The following is a 14344-nucleotide window of genomic DNA, read 5'->3' on the forward strand; positions in this document are numbered from 1 at the left end:
AGAACAGGATGTGACCTCAGCATCAGCCCACCTCACTACCTGTTCATCTCAACTAATAGGAAGACTGGATCACAGGCCTCAAATTCCACAATCACTCAATCAAACTTTATTTATAAAAGCCTTTTTACAGCAACATTTCTCACAAAGTGCTTTACAGTAGTCACCTTAGTAAACCTATTTCTGACTTCCAGAGAGCAGGCAGCGGCACAGTGTCAAGGGAAAACCTCCTTACAAGTGGAGATGTGTTAGCTAACCTCTGACCTGTGTCTGGGCTTGGCTGCTTGTTGGATCCAGGCTGTAGTATTGAATCTAGTGGCTTCTACTGACCGTAGCTAGGGCGTCAGCTTCTAGAATGTTCTAATAGGATCTAGTATGCTCTGTTATGTTCTATTAGATTATAATATGTTCTCTTAGGTTCTAGAATGCTCTATTAGGTTCTAGTATGTTCTATTAGGTTCTAGTAGGCTCTACCAGGCTGTCTCTGACCCTGTGCTGTGGCCTCCTGGCCTGTGGCCCTCCTCTCTGGCTCTAGCTTTGGGCGAGCCCCACGGTTCTCCCCCCTCCTCTGCTCAACCTCCACCATTCGCCCCTCCCTCGCCACGGCTGTCCTCCCCCCGCCCCCGCCCCCACCCTTCCTCCCCTCCCATCACCACCACTCCCCCATCATCACCATCACCCCCACCCCTCTCAACCCCATCTCACCTCCCATCTCACCCCCAATCCCCTCCTCCCTCCTCCCCTGTGGTCACCATGACGACCACTCCCACTGCTCGTGAGCATCTCCTGGTGGTGAGGAGGCGCAACCCCCACATGCGTTACACTCTCAGCCCTGAAAACCTGCGCTCCCTCTCAGCCCAGGGCGGTGATGGCATTGGCCCTAGGGGTCACGGCGGGGAAAGGTCAGCTGGTGAACGGTCAGGGGTCGGAGGTCATGGAGAGGGTCATGGCGGCGGGCTACAAAGGGCCAATAGCGACACGGACCTGGTGACCTCGGAGAGCAGGTCATCGCTGACTGCGTCGACATACGAGTTCACGATGGGGCGGGGCCAAAACCTGGTCATCAACTGGGACATCAAGGAGGAAGTGGACGCCACGGACTGGATTGGACTCTACCACATCGGTGAGACACAGGGGGAGGACTAGACCATCTTCAGAGGAAGAAGGGGTAGGGGGGTCAAGTTGTGTCAAGTTTTCCTTTATTGTCCCATTCCCAGGAAGTTGGACATTCATTTAGTTACTTCACATTTTAAAAACACACAAATCAATCATAGAACAAGAACCTCAATGGAGACCAAGGACGGGGGAAGAGAGGAGGGAGGGAGATAGGAAGAGAGGGGGCGGGAGGTAGGATGAGAGGTAGGACGAGAGGGGACGGGGGAAGAGAGGAGGGAGGGAGATAGGAAGAGAGGGGGCGGGAGGTAGGATGAGAGGGAGGACGAGGGGGAGGGAGGGAGGTAGTAAGGTTGAGAGGGAGGAAGAGAGGGGGCGGGAGGTAGGATGAGAGGGGACGGGGGAAGAGAGGAGGGAGGGAGATAGGAAGAGAGGGGGCGGGAGGTAGGATGAGAGGTAGGACGAGAGGGGAGGGAGGGAGGGAGGAAGAGAGGGGGGGAGGTAGGATGAGAGGTAGGACGAGAGGGGACGGGGAAGAGAGGAGGGAAGGAGATAGGAAGAGAGGGGGCGGGAGGTAGGATGAGAGGGAGGACGAGAGGGGAAGGAGGGATGATGAGAGGGAGGAGGGGAGGTGGGAGGAAGAGGGGAGTGGGAGGTAGGATGAGAGGGAAGAAGAGGGGGAGGGAGGTAGGATGCGAGGGAGGGAGGGAGGGAGGATGAGAGGGGGAGGTAGGGATGTAGGATGAGAGGGTGAGGATGGAGGGGAGGGAGGGCGGAAGAGGGGGAGGTTGGATGAGAAGGTGAGGATGGGGGAGGGAGGGAGTGAGTGTGGTAGGGTGAGAGGGTGAGGATGGAGGGGAGGGAGGGCGGAAGAGGGGGAGGTTGGATGAGACGGTGAGGATGGGGGAGGGAGTGAGTGTGGTAGGGTGAGGATGGGGGAGGGTGAGAGGGGGAGGATGGGGGAGGGAGGTAGGGTGAGAGGGGGAGGATGGGGAGGGTGGGAGGTAGGGTGAGAAGGAGAGGGTGGGGAAGGAAGATATGGGGAGGGTGGGAGGTAGGGTGAGAGGGGGAAGGTGAGAAGGAGAGGGTGGGGAAGGGAGGTAGGGTGAGAGGGGGAGGATGGGGAGGGAGGGAGGTAGGGTGAGAGGGGGAGGATTGAGAAGGGGAGGGTGGGGAAGGGAGGTAGGGTGAGAAGGGGAGGATGGGAGGTGGGGAGGGTGGGGAAGGGAGGTAGGGTGAGAGGGGAGGATGGGGAAGGGAGGTAGAGTGAGAGGGGGGATGGGGAAGGGAGATAGGGTGAGAGGGGGGGGAAGGGAGATAGGGTGAGAGGGGGAGGATGGGGAAGGGAGATAGGGGAGGATGGGGGGAAGGGTGAGAGGGGGAGGATGGGGAAGGGAGGTAGGGTGAGAGGGGGAGGATGGGGAAGGGAGGTAGGGTGAGAGGGGAGGATGGGGAAGGGAGGTAGGGTGAGAGGGGGAGGATGGGGAAGGGAGGTAGGGTGAGAGGGGGAGGATGGGGTAGGGTGAGAGGGGGAGGATGGGGAAGGGAGGTAGGGTGAGAGGGGGAGGATGGGGAAGGGAGGTAGGGTGAGAGGGGGAGGATGGGGAAGGGAGATGGGGGAGGATGGGGAAGGGAGGTAGGGTGAGAGGGGGAGGATGGGGAAGGGAGATGGGGGAGGATGGGGAAGGGAGGTGAAAGCACTATGTGCGTTTGTTTGTTTGTTTGTTTGTTTTGCTCTGGATAAGAGCGTCTGCTAAATGACTTAAATGTAAATGTAAATGTTTTGGGGGCACTACGTGAAATGCATGTGATGAATACACTGGACCACAGCCAGGCAGGCTGAGATAATCTCAGTGTGTGTGTATATTAGCTACAGTTTATTCAGAAAGGATTCAGACCCTTTGTCACATGCGCCGAATACAACAGGTGTAGGTAGACCTTACCGTGAAATGCTGAATACAACAGGTGTAGGTAGACCTTACCGTGAAATGCTGAATACAACAGGTGTAGGTAGACCTTACAGTGAAATGCTGAATACAACAGGTGTAGGTAGACCTTACCATGAAATGCTGAATACAACAGGTGTAGGTAGACCTTATTGTCAAATGCTGAATACAACAGGTGTAGGTAGACCTTACAGTGAAATGCTGAATACAACAGGTGTAGGTAGACCTTATTGTGAAATGCTGAATACAACAGGTGTAGGTAGACCTTACCGTGAAATGCTGAATACAACAGGTGTAGGTAGACCTTATTGTGAAATGCTGAATACAACAGGTGTAGGTAGACCTTACAGTGAAATGCTGAATACAACAGGTGTAGGTAGACCTTACCGTGAAATGCTGAATACAACAGGTGTAGTAGACCTTACCGTGAAATGCTGAATACAACAGGTGTAGTAGACCTTACAGTGAAATGCTGAATACAACAGGTGTAGTAGACCTTACCGTGAAATGCTGAATACAACAGGTGTAGGTAGACCTTACCGTGAAATGCTGAATACAACAGGTGTAGGTAGACCTTACCGTGAAATGCTTACTGACAAGCCCTTAACCAACCATGCAGTTTTAAGAAAAATAAGTGTTAAGTAAAAAATATAAAATAAAAGTAACAAATAATGAAATAGCAGCAGTAAAATAACAGTAGGAAGGCTAAATACAAGGGGTACCGGTACAGAGGCAACGTGTGGGGACACAGGTTAGTTGAGGTAATATGACATGTAGGTAGAGTTAAAGTCACTATGCATAGATTATAAACAGAGAGTAGCAGCAGCGTAAAAGAGGTGGGGAGGAGGAGAGGAGAAGAGGAAGAGGGGAAGAGGAGGAACGGACAGGAGAGGAGGGGAGGGGAAGAGGAGGAACGGACAGGAGAGGAGAGGAGGAGGAGGGGAAGAGGAGGGAAGGACAGGAGAGGAGAGGAGGAGGAGGGGAAGAGGAGGAACGGACAGGAGAGGAGAGGAGGAGGGGAAGATGAGGGACGGACGGACAGGAGAGGAGAAGAGGAGGAGGGGAAGAGGAGGGAAGGAGAGGAGAGGACAGGAGAGGAGAGGAGGAGGGGAAGAGGAGGAACGGACAGGAGAGGAGGACGAGGGGAAGAGGAGGGACGGACAGGAGAGGAGAGGAAGAGGAGGGGAAGATGAGGGACGGACGGACAGGAGAGGAGGAGGGAAGGAGAGGAGAGGAGAGGACAGGAGAGGAGAGGAGGAGGAGGAGGGGAAGAGGAGGAACGGAGAGGAGGAGGAGGGGAAGAGGAGGGATGGAGAGGAGAGGAGAGGAGGAGGAGGGGAGAGGAGAGGAGAGGAGGAGGGGAAGAGGAGGAACGGACAGGAGAGGAGAGGAGGAGGAGGGGAAGAGGAGGGATGGAGAGGAGAGGAGAGGAGAGGAGGAGGAGGGGAAGAGGAGGGATGGAGAGGAGAGGAGAGGAGGAGGAGGGGAAGAGGAGGAACGGACAGGAGAGGAGGGGAGGGGAGGGGAAGAGGAGGGGAGGGGAAGAGGAGGGAAGGACAGGAGAGGAGGGGAGGGGAAGAGGAGGAACGGACAGGAGAGGAGAGTAGGAGGAGGGGAATATGAGGGACGGACGGACAGGAGAGGAGAAGAGGAGGGAAGGAGAGGAGAGGAGAGGACAGGAGAGGACAGGAGAGGAGAGGAGGAGGAGGAGGAAGAGGAGGAACGGACAGGAGGAGGAGGGGAAGAGGAGGGACGGAGAGGAGAGGAGAGGAGGACAGGAGGAGGAGGAGGGAGGGGAGAGGAGAGGAGAGGAGGAGGGGGGAAGAGGAGGAACGGACAGAGAGGAGAGGAGGAGGAGGGGAAGAGGAGGGATGGAGAGGAGAGGAGAGGAGGAGGGGAAGAGGAGGAACGGACAGGAGAGGAGGGGAGGGGAGGGGAAGAGGAGGAGGGGAAGAGGATGAACGGAGAGGAGAGGAGGAGGAGGAGGGGAAGAGGAGGGATGGAGAGGAGAGGAGGAGGAGGGGAAGATGGGGAGGGGAGGGGAAGAGGAGGAGGGGAAGAGGAGGAACGGACAGGAGAGGAGGGGAGGGGGAGGGGAAGGGAGGAGGGGAAGAGGAGCAACGGACAGGAGAGGAGGGGGAGGGGAAGAGGAGGAGGGGAGGGGAAGAGGAGGAGGAACGGACAGGAGAGGAGAAGAGGAGGAGGGGAAGAGGAGGAACGGACAGGAGAGGAGAAGAGGAGGAACGGACAGGAGAGGAGAAGAGGAGGAGGGGAAGAGGAGGGAAGGACAGGAGGGGAGGGGAGGGGAAGAGGAGGAACGGACAGGAGAGGAGAGGAGGAGGAGGGGAAGATGAGGGACGGACGGACAGGAGAGGAGAAGAGGAGGAGGGGAAGAGGAGGGAAGGAGAGGAGAGGACAGGAGAGGAGAGGAGGAGGGGAAGAGGAGGAACGGACAGGAGAGGAGGACGAGGGGAAGAGGAGGGACGGACAGGAGAGGAGAGGAAGAGGAGGGGAAGAGGAGGGACGGAGAGGAGAGGAGGAGGAGGGGAGAGGAGAGGAGAGGAGGAGGGGAAGAGGAGGAACGGACAGGAGAGGAGAGGAGGAGGAGGGGAAGAGGAGGGACGGAGAGGAGAGGAGGGGAGGGGAAGAGGAGGAGGGGAAGAGGAAGAACGGAGAGGAGAGGAGGAGGAGGGGAAGAGGAGGGACGGAGAGGAGAGGAGAGGAGGAGGAGGGGAAGAGGAGGAACGGACAGGAGAGGAGAGGAGGGGAGGGGAAGAGGAGGAACGGACAGGAGAGGAGAGGACAGGAGAGGAGAGGAGGAGGAGGAGGGGAAGAGGAGGAACGGACAGGAGAGGAGAGGAGGAGGAGGGGAAGAGGAGGGAAGGACAGGAGAGGAGGGGAGGGAAGAGGAGGGACGGACGGACAGGAGAGGAGAAGAGGAGGAGGGGAAGAGGAGGGAAGGAGAGGAGAGGAGAGGAGGAGGAGGGGAAGAGGAGGAACGGACAGGAGAGGAGGAGGAGGGACGGAGAGGAGAGGAGGAGGAGGGGAGAGGAGGAGGGGAAGAGGAGGAACGGACAGGAGAGGAGAGGAGGAGGAGGGGAAGAGGAGGAACGGAGAGGAGGGGAGGGGAGGGGAAGAGGAGGAACGGACAGGAGAGGAGGGGAGGGGAGGGGAGGGGAAGAGGAGGAGGGAAGAGGAGGAACGGACAGGAGAGGAGGGGAGGAGGAGGGGAAGAGGATGAGGGGAAGAGGAGGAACGGACAGGAGAGGAGAGGAGAGGAGGAGGAGGGGAAGAGGAGGAACGGAGAGGAGAGGAGGAGGAGGGGAAGAGGAGGGAAGGACAGGAGAGGTGGGGAGGGGAAGAGGAGGAACGGACAGGAGAGGAGAGGAGGAGGAGGGGAAAATGAGGGACGGACGGACAGGAGAGGAGAAGAGGAGGAGGGGAAGAGGAGGGAAGGAGAGGAGAGGAGAGGAGGAGGAGGGGAAGAGGAGGAACGGACAGGAGAGGAGGAGGAGGGGAAGAGGAGGGACGGAGAGGAGAGGAGAAGAGGAGGAGGGGAAGAGGAGGAACGGACAGGAGAGGAGAGGTGGAGGAGGAGGGGAAGAGGAGGGACGGAGAGGAGAGGAGGAGGAGAGGAGGAGGAGGAGGGGAGAGGAGAGGAGAGGAGAGGAGGAACGGACAGGAGAGGAGGGGAGGGGAGGGGAAGAGGAGGAGGGGAAGAGGAGGAACAGAGAGGAGAGGAGGAGGGGGGGAAGAGGAGGGACGGAGAGGAGAGGAGGAGGAGGGGAAGAGGAGGGAAGGAGAGGAGAGGAGAGGAAGAGGAGGGGAAGAGGAGGAACGGACAGGAGAGGAGGAGGAGGGGAAGAGGAGGGACGGAGAGGAGAGGAGGAGGAGGGGAGAGGAGGAGGGGAAGAGGAGGAACGGACAGGAGAGGAGAGGAGGAGGAGGGGAAGAGGAGGAACGGAGAGGAGAAGGGGAGGGGAAAAGGAGAAACGGACAGGAGAAGAGAGGGGAGGGGAGGGGAAGAGGAGGAGGGGAAGAGGAGGGATGGACAGGAGAGGAGGGGAGGAGGAGGGGAAGAGGATGAGGGGAAGAGGAGGAACGGACAGGAGAGGAGAGGAGAGGAGGAGGAGGGGAAGAGGAGGAACGGAGAGGAGAGGAGGAGGAGGGGAAGAGGAGGGAAGGACAGGAGAGGTGGGGAGGGGAAGAGGAGGAACGGACAGGAGAGGAGAGGAGGAGGAGGGGAAAATGAGGGACGGACGGACAGGAGAGGAGAAGAGGAGGAGGGGAAGAGGAGGGAAGGAGAGGAGAGGAGAGGAGAGGAGGAGGAGGGGAAGAGGAGGAACGGACAGGAGAGGAGGAGGAGGGGAAGAGGAGGAACGGACAGGAGAGGAGGAGGAGGGGAAGAGGAGGGACGGAGAGGAGAGGAGAGGAGAAGAGGAGGAGGGGAAGAGGAGGAACGGACAGGAGAGGAGAGGAGGAGGAGGAGGGGAAGAGGAGGGACGGAGAGGAGAGGAGGAGGAGAGGAGGAGGAGGAGGGGAGAGGAGAGGAGAGGAGAGGAGGAGGAGGGGAAGAGGAGGAACGGAGAGGAGAGGAGGAGGGGGAAGAGGAGGGAAGGACAGGAGAGGTGGGGAGGGGAAGAGGAGGAACGGACAGGAGAGGAGAGGAGGAGGAGGAGGGGAAAATGAGGGACGGACGGACAGGAGAGGAGAAGAGGAGGAGGGGAAGAGGAGGGAAGGAGAGGAGAGGAGAGGAGAGGAGGAGGAGGGGAAGAGGAGGAACGGACAGGAGAGGAGGAGGAGGGGAAGAGGAGGGACGGAGAGGAGAGGAGAGGAGAAGAGGAGGAGGGGAAGAGGAGGAACGGACAGGAGAGGAGAGAGTGGAGGAGGAGGGGAAGAGGAGGGACGGAGAGGAGAGGAGGAGGAGAGGAGGAGGAGGAGGGGAGAGGAGAGGAGAGGAGAGGAGGAACGGACAGGAGAGGAGGGGAGGGGAGGGGAAGAGGAGGAGGGGAAGAGGAGGAACAGAGAGGAGAGGAGGAGGGGGGAAGAGGAGGGACGGAGAGGAGAGGAGGAGGAGGGGAAGAGGAGGGAAGGAGAGGAGAGGAGAGGAGGAGGAGGAAGAGGAGGAACGGACAGGAGAGGAGGAGGAGGGGAAGAGGAGGGACGGAGAGGAGAGGAGGGGAGGGGAGAGGAGGAGGGGAAGAGGAGGAACGGACAGGAGAGGAGAGGAGGAGGAGGGGAAGAGGAGGAACGGAGAGGAGGGGAGGGGAGGGAAGAGGAGGAACGGACAGGAGAGGAGGGGAGGGGAAGAGGAGGAGGGGAAGAGGAGGGATGGACAGGAGAGGAGGGGAGGAGGAGGGGAAGAGGATGAGGGGAAGAGGAGGAACGGACAGGAGAGGAGAGGAGAGGAGGAGGAGGGGAAGAGGAGGAACGGAGAGGAGAGGAAGAGGAGGGGAAGAGGAGGGAAGGACAGGAGAGGTGGGGAGGGGAAGAGGAGGAACGGACAGGAGAGGAGAGGAGGAGGAGGGGAAAATGAGGGACGGACGGACAGGAGAGGAGAAGAGGAGGAGGGGAAGAGGAGGGAAGGAGAGGAGAGGAGAGGAGAGGAGGAGGAAGAGGAGGAACGGACAGGAGAGGAGGAGGAGGGGAAGAGGAGGAACGGACAGGAGAGGAGGAGGAGGGAAGAGGAGGGACGGAGAGGAGAGGAGAGGAGAAGAGGAGGAGGGGAAGAGGAGGAACGGACAGGAGAGGAGAGGAGGAGGAGGAGGGGAAGAGGAGGGACGGAGAGGAGAGGAGGAGGAGAGGAGGAGGAGGAGGGGAGAGGAGGGAGAGGAGAGGAGGAGGAGGGGAAGAGGAGGAACGGAGAGGAGAGGAGGAGGAGGGGAAGAGGAGGGAAGGACAGGAGAGGTGGGGAGGGGAAGAGGAGGAACGGACAGGAGAGGAGAGGAGGAGGAGGGGAAAATGAGGACGGACGGACAGGAGAGGAGAAGAGGAGGAGGGGAAGAGGAGGGAAGGAGAGGAGAGGGGAGAGGAGAGGAGGAGGAGGGGAAGAGGAGGAACGGACAGGAGAGGAGGAGGAGGGGAAGAGGAGGGACGGAGAGAGAGGAGAGGAGAAGAGGAGGAGGGGAAGAGGAGGAACGGACAGGAGAGGAGAGGTGGAGGAGGAGGGGAAGAGGAGGGACGGAGAGGAGAGGAGGAGGAGAGGAGGAGGAGGAGGGGAGAGGAGAGGAGGAACGGACAGGAGAGGAGGGGAGGGGAAGAGGAGGGGAAGAGGAGGAACAGAGAGGAGAGGAGGAGGGGGGAAGAGGAGGGACGGAGAGGAGAGGAGGAGGAGGGGAAGAGGAGGGAAGGAGAGGAGAGGAGAGGAGAGGAGGAGGAGGGGAAGAGGAGGAACGGACAGGAGAGGAGGAGGAGGGGAAGAGGAGGGACGGAGAGGAGAGGAGGAGGAGGGGAGAGGAGGAGGGGAAGAGGAGGAACGGACAGGAGAGGAGAGGGAGGAGGAGGGGAAGAGGAGGAACGGAGAGGAGGGGAGGGGAGGGGAAGAGGAGGAACGGACAGGAGAGGAGGGGAGGGGAGGAGGAGGGGAAGAGGGAAGGGAGGAACGGAGAGGAGGGGAGGAGGAGGGGAAGAGGATGAGGGGAAGAGGAGGAACGGACAGGAGAGGAGAGGAGGAGAGGAGGAGGAGGGGAAGAGGAGGAACGGAGAGAGAGGAGGAGGAGGGGAAGAGGAGGGAAGGACAGGAGAGGTGGGGAGGGGAAGAGGAGGAACGGACAGGAGAGGAGAGGAGGAGGAGGGGAAAATGAGGGACGGACGGACAGGAGAGGAGAAGAGGAGGAGGGGAAGAGGAGGGAAGGAGAGGAGAGGAGAGGAGAGGAGGAGGAGGGGAAGAGGAGGAACGGACAGGAGAGGAGGAGGAGGGGAAGAGGAGGGACGGAGAGGAGAGGAGAAGAGGAGGAGGGAAGAGGAGGAACGGACAGGAGAGGAGAGAGGAGGAGGAGGGAAGAGGAGGGAGGAGGAGAGGAGGAGGAGAGGAGGAGGGGAGAGGAGAGGAGAGGAGAGGAGGAACGGACAGGAGAGGAGGGGAGGGGAGGAAGAGGAGGAGGGGAAGAGGAGGAACAGAGAGGAGAGGAGGAGGGGGAAGAGGAGGGACGGAGAGGAGAGGAGGAGGAGGTGAAGAGGAGGAACGGAGGGGAGGGGAAGAGGAGGAGGGGACAGGAGAGGAGGGGAGGGGAGGGGAAGAGGAGGAGGGGTAGAGGAGGAATGGACAGGAGAAGAGGAGGAGGGGAAGAGGAAGAACGGACAGGAGAGGAGGAGGGGAAGAGGAGGAACGGACAGGAGAGGAGAAGAGGAGGAGGGGAGAGGAGGGACGGAGAGGAGAGGAGGAGGGGAAGAGGAGGAACGGAGAGGAGGGGAGGGGAAGAGGAGGGGAAGAGGAGGAACGGACAGGAGAGGAGGGGAGGGGAAGAGGAGGAGGGGAGGGGAAGAGGAGGAGGGGAAGAGGAGGAACGGACAGGAGAGGAGAGGAGAGGACAGGAGAGGAGAGGAGGAGGAGGGGAAAAGGAGGACTGGACAGGAGAGGAGAGGAGGAGGAGGGGAAGAGGAGGGAAGGACAGGAGAGGAGGGGAGGGGAAGAGGAGGAACGGACAGGAGAGGAGGGGAGGAGGAGGGGAATATGAGGGACGGACGGACAGGAGAGGAGGAGGGGAAGAGGAGGGAAGGAGAGGAGAGGAGAGGAGAGGAGAGGACAGGAGAGGAGAGGAGGAGGAGGGGAAGAGGGACGGAGAGGAGAGGAGAGGAGGAGGAGGGGAGAGGAGAGGAGGAGGGGAAGAGGAGGAACGGACAGGAGAGGAGAGGAGGAGGAGGGGAAGAGGAGGGATGGAGAGGAGAGGAGGAGGGGAGGGGAGGGGAAGAGGAGGGGAGAGAGGAGGAAGGGGGAGGAGGAAGGGAGGAGGGGAGGGGAAGAGGAGGAGGGGAAGAGGAGGAACGAGGAGAGGAGGGGGAAGAGGAGGAACGGACAGGAGAGGAGGAGGGGAAGAGGAGGAACGGAGAGGAGAAGAGGAGGAGGGGAAGAGGATGGAAGGACCGGAGGGGAGGGGAGGGGAAGAGGAGGAACGGACAGGAGAGGAGAAGAGGAGGAGGGGAAGAGGAGGGAAGGAGAGGAGGGGAGGGGAAGAGGAGGAAAGGAGAGTAGAGGGGAGGGGAAGAGGAGGGAAGGACAGGAGAGGAGGGGAGGGGAAGAGGAGGAACGGAGAGGAGGGGAGGGGAGGGGAAGAGGAGGAGGGAAGAGGAGGAACGGACAGGAGGGGAGGGGAGGGGAAGGGAGGGGGAAGAGGAGGAACGGACAGGAGAGGAGGGGAGGGGAAGAGGAGGAGGGGAGGGGAAGAGGAGGAGGGGAAGAGGAGGAACGGACAGGGAGAGGAGGAGGGGAAGAGGAGGAACGGACAGGAGAGGAGGAGGGAAGAGGAGGAACGGAGAGGAGAAGAGGAGGAGGGGAAGAGGAGGGAAGGACAGGAGGGGAGGGGAAGAGGAGGAACGGACAGGAGAGGAGAAGAGGAGGGGAAGAGGAGGGAAGGAGAGGAGGGGAGGGGAAGAGGAGGAAAGGAGAGAGAGGGGAGGGGAAGAGGAGGGAAGGACAGGAGGGGAGGGGAAGAGGAGGAAAGGAGAGTAGAGGAGGGGAGGGGAAGAGGAGGGAAGGACAGGAGAGGAGGGGAGGGGAAGAGGAGGAAAGGAGAGGAGAGGAGGGGAGGGGAAGAGGAGGGAAGGACAGGAGAGGAGGGGAGGGGAAGAGGGGGAAGGAGAGGAGGGGAGGGTAAGAGGAGGAAAGGAGAGGAGAGGAGAGGAGGGGAAGAGGAGGGAAGGAGAGGAGAAGAGGGGAGGGGAAGAGGAGGGAAGGACAGGAGAGGAGGGGAGGGGAAGAGGAGGGAAGGAGAGTAGAGGAGGGGAGGGGAAGAGGAGGGAAGGACAGGAGAGGAGGGGAGGGGAAGAGGAGGAAAGGAGAGGAGAGGAGGGGAGGGGAAGAGGAGGGAAGGACAGGAGAGGAGGGGAGGGGAAGAGGGGGAAGGAGAGGAGGGGAGGGTAAGAGGAGGAAAGGAGAGGAGAGGAGAGGAGGGGAAGAGGAGGGAAGGAGAGGAGAAGAGGGAGGGGAAGAGGAGGGAAGGACAGGAGAGGAGGGAGGGGAAGAGGAGGGAAGGACAGGAGAGGAGGGGAGGGGAAGAGGAGGAAAGGACAGGAGAGGAGGGGAGGGGAAGAGGAGGAAAGGAGAGGAGAGGACAGGAGAGGAGGAGATGTGAAGAGGAGGAAGGAAGGAGAGGAGGAGAGGGGAAGAGGAGGGAAGGACAGGAGAGGAGAAGAGGGGAGGGAAGAGGAGGGAAGGACAGGAGAGGAGGGGGGGGGAAGAGGAGGGAAGGACAGGAGAGGAGGGGAGGGGAAGAGGAGGAGAGGAGAGGAGGGGAGGGGAAGAGGAGGGAAGGACAGGAGAGGAGGGGAGGGGAAGAGGAGGGAAGGACAGGAGAGGAGGGAGGGGAAGAGGAGGGAAGGAGAGGAGAGGAGAGGAGAAGAGGGGATGGGATGCAATTATTGTGCGAAGCCATTTGATTAGCTGTTCAGGAGTCTTATGGCTTGGGGCTAGAAGCTGTTAAGAAGCCTTTTGGACCTGAACTTGGCGCTCGGGTGCCGCTTGCCGTGCGGTGGAAGAGAGAACAGTCTGGCTAAAAGAGAGAACTGAGGTGGCTGGAGGCCTTCCTCTAACACCGCCTGATATAGAGGTCCCGTATGGCAGGAGGCCTTCCTCTAACACCGCCTGATATAGAGGTCCCGTATGGCAGGAGGCCTTCCTCTAACACCGCCTGATATAGAGGTCCCGTATGGCAGGAGGCCTTCCTCTAACACCGCCTGATATAGAGGTCCCGTATGGCAGGAGGCCTTCCTCTAACACCGCCTGATATAGAGGTCCCGTATGGCTGGAGGCTTGGCCCCAGTTTCTGGGATAATGGTGTTGGTGTTGATGGTGTTGATGTCAGCCATGACCAGCCTTGTTTTCCACATTTTGTTGCATTACAGCCTTATTCTAAAATTGATTCAATAGTTTTTTCCCCGTCAATCTACACACAATACCCCATAATAACAAAGCAAAAACAGGTTTTAAGAAATGTTTGCAAATGTATTAAAAATTAAAAATAAATGTAACATTTACATAAGTATTCAGACCCTTTACTCAGTACTTTGTTGAAGCACCTTTGGCAGTGATTACAGCCTCGAGTCTTCTTGGGTATGACTCTACAAGCTTGGCACACCTGTATTTGGTAAGTTTCTCCCATTCTTCTCTGCAGATCCTCTCGAGTTCTATCAGATTGGTTGGGGAGTGTTGCTGCACAGCTAATTTCAGGTCTCTCCAGAGATGTTCGCTCAGGTTCAAGTCTGTGCTCTGGCTGGGCTACTCAAGGACAATCAGAGACTTGTCCTAAAGGCACACCTGCGTTGTCTTGGCTGTGCTTAGGGTCATTGTTCTGTTGGAAGGTGAACCTTCGGGCGAAGGTCTCAGGTCCTGAGCACGCTGGAGCAGGTTTTCAATGAGGAGCTCTCTGTACTTTGCTCCGTTCATCTTTCCCTCGATCCTGACTAATCTCCCAGTCCCTGCTGCTGAAAAACATCCCCACTACATGATGCTGCCACCACCATGCTTCACCGTAGGGATCGTGCCAGGTTTCCTCCAGACATGATGCTGCCACCACCACGCTTCACCGTAGGGATGGTGCCAGGTTTCTTCCAGACATGATGCTGCCACCACCATGCTTCACCGTAGGGATGGTGCCAGGTTTCTTCCAGACATGATGCTGCCACCACCATGCTTCACCGTAGGGATGGTGCCAGGTTTCTTCCAGACATGATGCTGCCACCACCATGCTTCACCGTAGGGATGGTGCCAGGTTTCTTCCAGACGTGACACTTGGCTTTCAGGCCAAAAAGTTAAATCTTGGTTTCATCAGACCAGAGAATCTTGTTTCTCGTGGTCTGAGTCCTTTTAGGTGCTTTTTGGCAAACTGTAAGCGGGCTATCGTGCATTTTACTGAGGAGTGGCCACTCTACCATAAAGGCCTGATTGGTGGAGTGCTGCAGAGGTTGTTGTCCTTCTGGAAGGTTCTCCCATCTCCACAGAGGACCTATGGAGCTCTGTCAGAGTGACCATTGGGTTCTTGGTCACCTCCCTGACCAAGGCCCTTCTCCCCAATGGCTCAGTTTGGCCGGGCGGCCAGCTCTAGGAAGAGTCTTGGTGGTTCCAAACATCTTCC

At 59.0% G+C, this 14344-nt stretch overlaps 1 protein-coding gene across 1 annotated transcript in view; it reads left to right on the plus strand.

The window, feature by feature from the left end:
• Positions 1 to 460: 460 nt before the first annotated feature.
• The window catches only part of hecw2b (HECT, C2 and WW domain containing E3 ubiquitin protein ligase 2b), an 88491-nt gene continuing 74607 nt past the window's right edge, over positions 461 to 14344 (plus strand). Inside the window, exon 1 of the mRNA XM_065022724.1 lies at positions 461 to 1120. Within this exon, the coding sequence (XP_064878796.1) occupies positions 751 to 1120 (370 nt within the window). The 5' untranslated portion in view covers positions 461 to 750. The remainder of the gene's footprint in view (positions 1121 to 14344) is intronic.

Source organism: Oncorhynchus nerka, linkage group LG2 (assembly GCF_034236695.1).
Source record: "Oncorhynchus nerka isolate Pitt River linkage group LG2, Oner_Uvic_2.0, whole genome shotgun sequence".
Classification (NCBI taxonomy): domain Eukaryota; kingdom Metazoa; phylum Chordata; class Actinopteri; order Salmoniformes; family Salmonidae; genus Oncorhynchus; species Oncorhynchus nerka.